At 34.2% G+C, this 12,840-nt stretch overlaps 1 protein-coding gene across 12 annotated transcripts in view; it reads right to left on the bottom strand.

Moving 5' to 3' along the window:
* Positions 1-12,840, bottom strand: part of CEP128 (centrosomal protein 128) — a 393,596-nt gene that overhangs the window by 212,835 nt on the left and 167,921 nt on the right. For all 12 annotated transcript variants that reach the window (XR_003516054.2, XR_003516053.2, XM_027572708.2 and 9 more), the window contains one exon: positions 5,214-5,406. Coding sequence is in view for 10 of the 12 variants with exons in the window: in XM_027572708.2 (XP_027428509.2) it covers positions 5,214-5,406 (193 nt within the window). In the remaining 2 variants the exon portion in view is untranslated. The remainder of the gene's footprint in view (positions 1-5,213; positions 5,407-12,840) is intronic.

The raw sequence follows: 12,840 nt of genomic DNA, 5'->3' as shown, positions 1-12,840 counted from the left end.
CATACAGGAGCAGTGGCTTATCAGAATATTAAGAAGGTAGACAGCAGTTGGTTTATTAAGAAATTATTAAAAATAACTACCTACACAAGTGAAAATATACCTAACGACTCCCAGCTGCAGTTCACATCTCTTTACTCTGGTCTTTGTTACCATTCATAACAGTGATGAATTCCTAAGTCAATAATTACTGAACTTCTAAGAGGGCCATGACATTAACTTCTCATTAAAGTTCCTCTCCTTTTTGAACACTCCAAGCCAAACCTACATGCCTAGAATAGCCCAGGAAGCATAGACAATTCAGATAAACAAATCTGGCAGCACTCACTGATAAACTCCTTGTACATGGGTTTCAGTTAATATGGCACATGCTAGTTAATATGACATTAAATCAAACTAAATATATTAGTGCAGAGAATGGCAACAGCAATGAATAGAAAGTTTCTCTGTCATATTTCCCTTATAAATAGGTTAACCTTGTTTTAACAGGTAAGTTTCTAAGATTAGGAAAGGAATTAAATATAAATTTCTACAACAATTCATTTTGATGTTTCAGAAATATATAAATTTAACCATCAGTCTTGCTGCCTGTCACCTCTCCTATATATACACCATGGTAAGCAAATGCTAAAGTACCCAAGAAGAGATCACTATGCAGATAAATCCTGCACAGAATCTTTCTTCCTCTTCTCTCTTATAGAAATCCTGCTACATTCTTCAAGATCTAAATCAAAGGACATGCCCTACAAATAACCTCCCCATATGGGCCTCTACTCAAGTAATCAATACTCCCAATTTCACCAGAACATGTTGCTTGTATTTCTAGTAACATATTTATTTCACTCTACCTCCTAATAAATATGTTTATATGTCTCCAACTGTAACAGCCTTTGCTTAGTCTTCATTATTCATATTAAGTCCGCACTATTTCTGAATCACAGACACACCTAATACATCTTACATACATAAGGCAAGAGACTACCATATCATTTCTTTGTTAACAAAACCTTTTTTTCCTTCATGACATTAAGGAATAGGTAAAAAATAGGATTCCTCTTTCCCTGCCATCAAATCAGCCCCTACTTCTCAACTTCCTTATTTCTCCCAGTGGCAAAACCACTGAGACCTTAGATTCTCCTATATGTGTTCTATCACCTACACTGCCCCATCTTGCACTAATTCCTCCATAATACCTTTTGCATTTGTTGCCACTACCCATACCTGTCTTCTTTTGCTTTTATTGAGACTATTACAATAGGCTCAGAGTAGACACATTTACACAATACTAACTAAAATAGATCTAATAACAGCCTCAAAATATATAAAGCCAAAAAAAAAAAAAAAATGACAAACATGTACACAATCAAAGTAAATAGCTGGATATTGTAACCATGCTCTATCAGTTATTGATAGAAAAAGACAAAATCAGTAGGGATACAGAAATCACTAAGGACAGAAAACATTTTGAAAGAATTTGACATAACTGATATTTATAAAATATTTCATAATAAATGCATAACATAACTTGCTTTTAAGTACACATGGAAAATTCACTAGGACAGATCACATTTGGGGCCATAAAACAAGTCCTGGTAAATTTCAAAGGATAGAAAATATGGAAAGTATATTCTATGACCACAAGGGTATTAAGTTAGAAATCAGTAATAAAATATGCAGAAAACTCTCCACATAATTGGAAGCTAAGTAGTATTCTTCTAAAATACCCACAGGTCAAAGAAGAAATCACATGGGAAATATTTTCTCATTCAAACTAAATGATAATGAAAACATGATATTGAAACATTTGTGGAATACATTTCAAGTATTGCTAAGATAGAAATTTAGAACTTTAATGACAATATTAAGAAAGTTATTAAAATAAGGCTTCTGACCTAAGAATCCAGAGAAAAAAGCAAATGATACACAAAGTAAGTAAAATAAGGGTAATTAAAAATAAAAGTAGAGATCAACATTAAAAAGACAAATAGAAATTAAATTCAAATGTTGTTTCTTTGAAAATATTAATAAAATTAAAACCCTCAAGACTTATAAAGGATAAAAGAAAATTACTAATATTAGGAATATAATAGGAAGCATCAGTACAGATCTTACAGAAATTAAAAGAATTTAAAAAGGGATATAATGAGAAATTTTAAGCCAACAAATTTGACAATTTAGATGAAATGAGCAAATATGTTGAAAGGCACAATTAATAAAACTGACTCAAGAAGAAGGAGAAATTCTGAATAGCCATACAGCTATTAAAGAATTTGAGTTTGAAATTTAAAGCCTTACCCAAATGAAAACTACAGGCCAAGGACGCTTCATTAATGAATTCTATCATGCATTTAAAAGAAATAAAACACACTTTATATAAATGTTTCCAAAAGTAAAAGGGAAACACAACTTATTTTAAGAGGTCACTGTTATATTAACATTCAAATCAGATAAAGACATTACAAGAAGCTACAGAACAATATTCCTCATGAAAACAGATGCAAAATACCTTAACTATTAATAAATCAAATCCAGCCATACGTAAATGGGAAAATACATTTTGACAAAGTAGAGTTGATCCCAGGAATATAAGGTTAGTTTAATATGTACTGGAGGTCCAATCCAGTTAAGACAAAAAAAGGAAAAAAAGAAAGAAAGAAAGAAAGAAAAAGAAAAGAAAAAAGAGAAAACCCACCAGGAGAAGCAAAAACTGTCTTTATTTGTAGGTGAAATGATTATGTATAAAGAAAACTCTAAGTGCTAAGAAATCAAAAACAATGATAACAAAAACAAACAGCTACTACAACTAATAAATGAGCTTAACACAGTTAAAGAATATAAGGTTAATACACACAAAAAAATCAATTATACTTCTATATACTAGAAAAGAATGTTGGAAATTCATGTTTTTAAAATATTTAACATAACACCATAAATCAGAAAAAAATTAGGAATAAATCTGAAAAAAATGTTCAAGACCTGTCTGCTGAAAAGTATAAAATATCCATGACAAAAGTTAAAAACCTAAATAAATGCACAGATATACCATGTTCATGGATTGGAATATTTAATATCAAGATATCCATTCTTAAATGTGTACATTTAACAGTCTTATTAAAACACTAGTAGATTCTTTAAAGATTATTTATTTATTTGAGAGAGAGAGAGAGAGAGAGAGAGAGGGAATACAAGCAGGGGAAGTGGGAGAGGAAGAAGCAGGCTTCCCACTGAGCAGGGAGCCCCGAAGCAGGGCTGGATCCCAGGACCCTGGGATCATGACCTAAGCTGAAGGCAGACGCTTAAAGACTGAGCGACCCAGGCGCCCCAAAACACTAGTAGAGTCTTTAAAAAAACAAAACTGACAAGCTGATTCTAAGATGCATAAAGGAATTCAAGGCTCTGTGGATACAAAATAAGCAATAAATTTTTATTAAGTTTGCATAGTAGAAATAAAAGAATCACCTTGAGAAATCATAAACTTTAAAACTTATCTCCTGAGGTTTTATGAAAAGGCTGGGCATTTAAACATAATTATTTCAGTGCACAAATATTCGGTTCTTTCCTTTTGGATTTGTCCCCCTAAGGGTTATAGGTATTTATAATATACTATTGCATTAATTCTTATACAAAAAAATAATTTACTGGGTGATAATATTTACTAAAAGAAAAACCAGGTTGCAATCTAGTGTTTGTAAATAGTCTATAACATGTACAGAGATCATACAATGTTTTATCTATAAAGTTCATAATTAGATTCTATTGTACTGTCCTTAAAATATATAAATATATTTCTATCTATCTATCTATCGGCATCCTCTGACTTTTCCTACTAGCACATTTTTCAATTGTACTATAGCAGCAGTTTGCAATGGATGGTTTGGGGATCATCCAAGACCTCTTATTAATAATATGAAGCTATTACTTGCCTCTTTCACACTCAAGTTCTCATAAACACAGTTCAGTTTTTCCAGAGCTTAGGCATGGAATATAACAACAGAATACAGAAGCAAACACAAAAATGCAGCTGTCTTCTTTTAAGACAACAATGAAAGAGATTTACAAAAGTGCAAAACAATGCCATCATCAATATTTTTGTATTGGAAGTAGTGAAAGGTCATTAATTTTTATGTTAATAACATAATATGTTTGTAATTATTATTTTAAAGGAATGAATATCTTTAAATGCTCAGATTTAATTTTTAATACGGTAGATATTAATGCATATAACATACATTGATTAAAGCTCTTTGAGTTCTCAAAAATGTTACAAATGTAAAGTGGTCCTGACACCAAAAAAAAAAAAAAAAGACAAAACTGAGAATCACTGCATATAGCAAAAATAATTTTTAATTGGTACCTGTAGAAGGAATAATCCTGATAACTGAAATGAAAAACCAAAAAAAATTTTTAGGGGGCTATCATATGTTAATATTTTGTTTTTTTTAGTGGGACACTATATTAAGCCTCTTTCTGGTTCTTAATAAAGTTCACCAATAAAGAAAAGACCTAAGGCCAACACAACATAAGAAACACAGGATTTCCATACATAATGCTGTTTTTCTTCTTCCCATCATGATGTATCCCTAGTAGAACCAAAAAGAAAAGCAGTTTTCCAAAGTTCTTGTCTAACTTTTAAAGTACTGCCTACATATTTAACATATTAATCCCTGCCCCCTGCTCTCCCATACTCCTTACTCTACTGTTTGCACAATTGTGCTTATAATCTTCTAATATATTAAACAATTTACCTATGCATTATATTTATTATCTGTCACTCCACTCTATACAATTAAGCTAAATAAGGATTTTTTTTTTTGCTTTATTCATGATGTAGCCTCAGCACTTTTAATAGTGCCCAAGACAAAATAGGCACAGAGTATTTATTGAATAAATTAATGAATATTCTCCTGAAGTAAAATATAAACTTCAGCATTTTATCAGGGAAGCACAAACGTCTGAACACATTAATACCTGCAAATGGCAACAGACATAGGGCTATCTACCCAGGAGAGATGCACAAGCTGAAGGAAAAACTCTCAGGGCGAACAGTTTTCTCTTCTGGACCCAGAAATGAGGAAAGATAGGGAGATGAGAGACAGGAAAGGAGAGGGATTCAGAAATAATTCAAAGTAGAGACAAGAGAAACAGGTTTTTCTTTCAAATCCGAGGATTCCACAAATACAAACAAAGAAAAATAAGAGTACAAAGAGCTAACACACCTCTTTTCTCCTGGTGTATTTCTTCCAGAAGCTGCTCCTGTCTTTCTATCTGTTCAAAGAGACACTGGAGCTCAGATTCCTTGTTTTCTGTCATATTCCTCAGCTGTTGTCTGCACAGTATCAGCTGGTGCCGCAGATTTTTTTCTCGGTTTTCTCTCTCTTTCAGTTCCTCACAGAGCCACTGAAGTTTAGTCTAAAAAAGACATTTATATATCTTGTTTTTTAAAAATCTAGAAAACAGTAACATTTCAAAACATGAGGGAAAAGTCATGATAAGCCAAACAAATATAAACAATAACAAATTTAAGCAAAATAAAAAAGTACCCATAATATTTTAATTTGATAGTGATTTATATTAGTTAAAAGTTGGTACAGAAATTAAGCCATGATTTTCTTGGACTTTTATAAAATATTTGATATTCTCTATCATCTTTGGAAAGGCAATACTATGGAAAAGTTTGGCCTACTGAACTTGGAATCATAATACAACTAGCTCCCTAATGTGATATATAAGGCAGTCTAGTACATTTTTAAGCATTTTTAAAGTAAAAAGTACCCCAGAATAGAACACTACAGACTTGTCACAAAACGGAGTTTGAATTCAGAGATTTTTTTTCTTCAAAAAAAGACATCAAAAAGAATGAAATCTTGCCATTTGCAATGATGTGGACGGAACTAAAGGGTATTATGCTAAGCAAAATCAATCAGTCAGAGAAAGACAAATACCATATGATTTCACTCATATGTGGAATTCAAGAAACAAGACAGATGAACATAAGGAAAGGGAAGGAACAATAAAATAAGATGAAAATAGAGAGAGAGGCAAACCATAAGAGATGCTGAACTCTAGGAAACAAACTGAGGGTTGCTGGAGGGGAGGTGGGTGGAGGGATGGGGTAACTGGGTGATGTTAACTACAATGAATTTAAATAAAGAATTTTAAACTAAAAAATAATACTAATTAAAAAAAAGGATAAAATTCCTAGGTTTCGTTGCTAAAAATGCATATCCCCAAAGGTCCAGATAATCATGTAGAGATATTCTATGTAGTATGAGGGAGATAAAGTCAGTTTTTGCCCACATTTAAAAGACTAGGAAATTTAGACTAGGAAATTTAATTGAAGCAACTCTTTTTCACAGACTCTAACCTCACCATCTTTATTATTTAGGTATTTAAATCAGGGATTAGGGAAAAAAACACATCTTTCACCTTCACTAGAACACGATTTCAGTCAGCTCTTAGGAACCTTCCCAAGTGAGGCTACCCTTCAAATTCTAGTTGATTTTAAATAACCTAAAACAGTCTTTATTTCGGTAAGAAGCAAAATAAAGGAAGCAGTGGACCAAACAGGAAAATTAGGTTAAGCTAAGGGATAATTTCCCTGAATAGTGTTCATCAGTAAGCAAGAAAGTTCTAGGCCTCCAGAAATCAAGGAGGTTCTCAGGATATGCCACAGTATATTAAAACTGGCTGTGATACTTCAGCCTATGATAAAGTGGGACTGGGATATGGACCCTGAACTGGGGGCTCCCCACAAAAATCAGCTTTCAAACAGCCCCAGAACTGACGTCTGGTCAGGTCTGTCTAGCAGACAGTATCTCTGGGACATAGAACAAGTTATCATCACTAGTCAAATTGTGGAAAAATTATACCCTAAATTGTAAGGCAAACAATGTATAGTATGTGAATGTGTTAAGTGAAGGGAAATCATGCTTGTAAAGGCAAAACGTAGATCACATTTATTATAAATTCTCATCAAAAACAAAGCAGGGACTGCACAGAAGTTCCACTTCCAGAATGAGGGCAGGAGTTCTGTGAAGCTGCTCTTACATGAAAATGTTAGGTGTAGGAACACACCCTGTGTGACCAAAGCTCCACTCCACAGTCCAAAAGGGCACTGTTAAAAAGACAGGGCTCCCTCTTTCCCCAGTTCACAGTCAAGTTATATGGTATTGTGGCATAATAAGAAAGATATTTGGTCTTTGTCCCTAATTCTTGGCACAGAGCTCCTAAATCCTTGGAACTTCCAGCATAACAATGTCCTTTGTTATTCATAACAAGCTCTTGGATCCAATCAGAGTTCATGCTAATGAGGTGGTTTAGGGTGGGGTCACTGGATAACCTCAGGATGGGACTGGTGATGAGGGATTTGGAATTTCCAGGCCTACCCTTCAAACTCTAGAAAGTGGGCATACAGGGTCCACTGGAGCTTAAGTTCTATAAAAACTCTTGAACAATGAGATTTGATTAGTTTCCACATCAGTGAACACATCACTGGAGTGCCAGGAGTATGAAATACCCCCAAACTCTATGCAGACTCTTTGGGACCTTATGCTATATAATCTCTTCATCCGGCTGCTTCTTTCTGTTCTTCATAAATAAACTGGTAATAGTAAGTAAAGTACTTTGGGACCTTACCCTATATAATCTCTTCATCCGGCTGCTTATTTCTGTTCTTCATAAATAAACTGGTAATAGTAAGTAAAGTACTTCCCTTCGATCTGTGAGCCATTACAGCAAATTACTAAACCTGAGGAGAGAGCAATGGGAACCCCTAATTTGTAGCCATGTCAGATGGAAGTTAGGTAACCTGGGGACCCATTACTTATGATTGGCATCTGAACTGAGTGCAGATGGGACTGAGCCCTTAATCTGTGGTATCTACTAACTCTGGGTAGTTTGTGTCAGAGCTGAATTAAATTGTAGGACACCCAGTTGGGTGTCTGCAGAGAACTGGAGAAATTATCTTATGTGGAAAAGTCACACAGTTGGAGTAAGAAATGCTATGAGTAGAAACAGAACATAATAGTAGGTATTGCACTGGAAGGGCAGACCACTAGGATTTTTCATTTTCACAGCTCTGATCTGTGTAGCCTAAAGTCCTGGCAAGGGCAGTGGAGATCACTAGGGATTCCCTCCTCCACCAACCCCTCGCTGACAGGGTGGCCACTCTACCTCAAACACAGCAGCCTGAGAACACTGGGGCCCAAAATGCCACCCCCACAGATGTCTTTTAAGAATTAGAGCAAAAGCCACGTGATCATATCAAAAGGTTCAGAAAAAGTGTATGATGACATTCAGCACCTATTCACAATAAAGTCATTCAACAAACTAAGAATAGAGGGAACTTTCTCAACCTGATAAAACATATCTATGAACAACCCTTAACTATTATGACCCTTAATGGTTAAAGACTGAATGCTTTCTCCCTAAGATCAGAAACAAGAAAAGAATGTCTCCTCTCACCACTTCTAACATTGTATTAGGATGTCCTGGAAGGGCAATTATACAGGAAAATATCAATATACATAAATTATTTGTATTTCTATACACTTGAATGATCAACCCAAAAATAAAGTTAAAAAGACAATCATGTTATAATAACATCAAAAGAATACTTAATAACATACTTTTTTGAAGAAGTGTAAAACTTACACTCTGAAAACTACAAAACACTGCTGAAAAAATTAAAGACCTAAATAAATGAGAAGATGATCCATATGTACATATATCAGAAGACTTAATACCTTTAAGATAGAAACAGTCCCCAAACTGCTCTATAGATTCAATGAAAATGCTATCAAAATCCCCGCTGGCATCTTTGGAGAAATTGACAAGGTGATCTTAAATTTCATATGGTTTTTCAAGGGACCCAGAATAGCCAAAAACAGGTATTGAAAAAGAACAAAGGTGGAGGAGTCACACTTAACTGATTTCAAAGCTGACTAGAAAGCTGTAGTAATCAAAACAGTGTGATACTGGCATCAGGATAGACATAGATCAATGGAATTAAACTGAGAGTCCAGAAATAAACCCATACATACATGGTCAATTGATTTTCAACAAGACTTCCAAAACAATTTGATGAGGAAAGATTAGTCTTTTCAACCAACAGTTCTGGGGCAACTGAATATCCACATAAAAAGTAAGGATCTGGAGCCATACTTCATACCATATATGAAAATTAACTCAAAATGAATCAAAGACCTAAATGTAAGAACTAAAAATAGCAAATTCCTAAAAAAAAGCACAGGCACAAGTCTTAGTAACCTTGGTTTGGCAGTGATGTCATAGATACGACACCAAAAACACAAGCAACCAAAGAAAAAAAGCTGATAAACTGGACTTCACCAAAATTAAAAACATGTGCTTCAAAGATTACAATCAACACAGTGAAAAGACAACCCACTGAACAGGAGAGAATATTTATAGATCATATATCTGAGAAAGAACTATTTAAGATAAAGAACTCAGTAACAAAAAAAATAATGAATTGAGCAAGGGACATTTCTTCCAACATACACAAATAGCCAATAATCACATGAAACGAAGCTCAATATCATTAACCATCACAGAAATGCAAATCAAAACCACAATGAGATTCCCTTTCACACTCAGGAGGATAGCTAGAATCAAAAAGACAGATGATAACAACTGTTGGTGTGTGTGGAGGAATTAGAATTCTTATATAATGGTGGTAGGAGTGTACCATGGTGCAGCCACTTGTAAAAAAATCTGGCCATTCTTCAAAAGGTTAGACATAGTTCCTATATAACCCAGCAATTCTACTCTTAAGTATATATTTAAGAGAAATGAAAACATATGTTCATGAAAAACTTGAACTCAAATGTTCATTATCAGCATTATTCATGAGATCCAAGAAATGGAAATAACCCAAAGGAACATCAACTGATAAATGGATGAATAAAATGTGGTGAATCCATACAATGGACTATTATTTAGCAAGGAAGTGAAGTACTGACACATGCTACAATACAGATGAACCTTGAAAACATTCTGCTGAATGGAAGAAGTCATTCATAAAGGACCACATATTGTATGATTCCATTTATAGGAAATGTCCAGAACTGGCAAATCTAAAGAGATAGAAAGCAGATTATTTGTTGACTAGGGTTGTGGGCGGGGATGAGTGAAATGGATAGATTTATGGCTATCCATAAGTGATGGCTAAAGGGTCCACGTTTTCTTTTTGGGGTGATAGAATGTTCTAAAATTCATTGTGGTTATGGCTTCACACTTCTGTGAATATACTAAAAACTACTGAATGGTACACTCTAAATAGGTGAATTGTATGGTATATGAATTATACCTCAATTCAGCCGTTATTTGACAAAAAACAAAAAACAAAAGAAGAGGGGACAGGAAAACAAAGCTAAAATTATACCTCCTTGCAGAGATGAAACCTGGCTTTATTACCTGTTACATCATTTATAGGCCCCTGTCTTATCTGAATGTCGTTAGGCAAATACAGGAAGTCCCCAACTTAAATTGAGCTGTGGACTTCCAATTATGATTGCAAAAATTTAATGAAGGCTGCTTCATTTCCCAATATCCACTTTAAAATACCCATGCAAATACAAAGAGATAAAAAGCTTCCTTCGGACAGGAAACCAGGAAACTTAGTCAACTCTTTGCCAGATAAAAGGAGCACACTCTACTAAAACTTTTCTCTCAATAAAGCACTGAGGCAGAATACAGGGTCTAACGGTGAGGGTGAGTGATATACCACCATCCCCATCTAACCACAGTATGAAAGAGACACAAGAAAGTGAATTGGACTGTTCTTTAGAAAGCTTGCTCTTTGTATAGAGTAAAGCCCATATGGGAGGCTAGAACTCAAGAAACGGTTACCAATATTCAAAACAAGAGAAAATGGTAAGGAATGGACCCATGTGTGTGTGTGTGTGTGTGTGTGTGTCTGTGTGTGTGTGTGTGTGTGTGTGTCTGTGTGTGTCTGTGTGTGTGTATTTGAGATTTAAATGTTAGGGATAAAGGAGAGAAAGGAATCAGTACTGATGTTCAAGTTTCTAGCTTAAGAAACTGTGAAAGAGGAAAACTAGAAGCAAAGATTTAGGAGTTAAAAAGTTAACATCAGATTGGAATAAGCTGAAGTTGTTAGGACTAAGACACAGAAGTGTGAATGATGGTTGGATATATAGATCTAAAGTTCGAGAGATATGGACGAGAAATACAGACTGAAGAATCAACAACATGGAGGACATTCAAGGCAAAGGAACAAATAAAACAGCCCACGGAATGTCTATAAAGGAAAGAGAGGAGAGTTTCAAAGAGATGAACAGAAGAGAAACCTAAAAATAAAGCTAAGAAGAAGAAATTGGAAAGGCACAAGGAAAATCTAAAAGAGTCTGGGTTGACAGAACCCCAAAGGAAGAAAATAAAAATACTACAAGAAGATGGATATGCTTAAAGTGTCAAAGACTTCCAAGAAGAAGGGGCCAGTACATTTGGCAATTAAAAAAATACACATCTATGTCAAAACAACTGCAGCTCAGCCCACCAAACCAAAACAGGACTGAAAAGATGAACACCAAACTGTTTATGATGATCATGCCTACTAAGGAGAGATGTACAAACAGGGAAATGAGGATAGATACTCTATTCTCCACACTTCTATATTGTTAAAATCTTGAAAATGAGCGAATATGTTCAGTGTATGATGTAATAAAAATTATTCCAGACAATTTAATCATTTTAGATACAAGTCAGTAGGAAAATGCTTCTAAAACATTACTACTTAAGTCATTCATTAATTGATAGTAACTAGCCAAAATAAGGGGAGGTCTATGCTATTGCTGCCTGCTTCTGTGTTAAAACAACAATCTGAATCTACAGATCATACCTTTTGTTCACCTCATCAAACTTAACCAGTTACTCAAGAAAAATAAACCAAAAAGCCCTAGTAATTTCCATATTATTATTGGCATGATAAAAGGTAAAGGTTAGATATATAGTTTCTGGAAAAGATATATTTTCAACCAAGTCTTTTTGCTGCTTATTTGGCACCTTAAACACGTATACCTCTTTATCTTTAATACAAAGAATTTGATATACTAAATCCTCAAGATTGTTTTTAAGAATTTTAAATTATTCTTCAATTTAAAGCACCTTGGGAATGGATGTGTGTTCATGTTTGTATGTGAGCAAACACACTACAATTAATACAGCATTCTGCACATAATGAGGACAGGACACATGCAATTAAATGAAAAATTAGATGCTGTGGAGTTCTTGCAAAGTGGTAGTGCCTTGCATTTAAGCAATAAAACAGAAAAATAAAATATCTTGAAAACAAAAATATCCAAGATTTTTTTTAGTATCACTATATTAAGAAAGTATAATGGTCATTCAAAAATAACGCATTTAGGACCTAAATACCACTGATCTGGATTAGAAAAATACAACCAATAAGAAGGGCTAGAAGGATGCCCCTTCTAATGTGATCATGTCCATGGTTCTTCTCAGCTCCAACAGTTTCCTATCACATAAGAATGAAACCCTAATGTTATCAGATCTTCTGATACCTCAAAAGGAAAACAAATTCCATGCTATAATTATACAATTGAATAATTTTTTCTAAATGTTCATTACCAATTCTATTTTTTAAAACCAATGTGGTCCAAACGAAGTGAGTCCCTGGGGATAACCAGTTTCAATCACCCAGTTTAATCTGCTCCTGCCCAGTGATTTAAATGCAAATTTAGAAAATAACTGCACATTTCCCTTTTCTCAAAGATTTCCTACTTACTCCATCTCAATCTTTGGCCTGTGCTCAGTACCACTGCTAAGGGTTGATAATAAAGAAAC

This window comes from Zalophus californianus, chromosome 6 (assembly GCF_009762305.2).
Source record: "Zalophus californianus isolate mZalCal1 chromosome 6, mZalCal1.pri.v2, whole genome shotgun sequence".
NCBI lineage: Eukaryota > Metazoa > Chordata > Mammalia > Carnivora > Otariidae > Zalophus > Zalophus californianus.
This window is presented reverse-complemented; position numbering and strand designations above follow the sequence as displayed.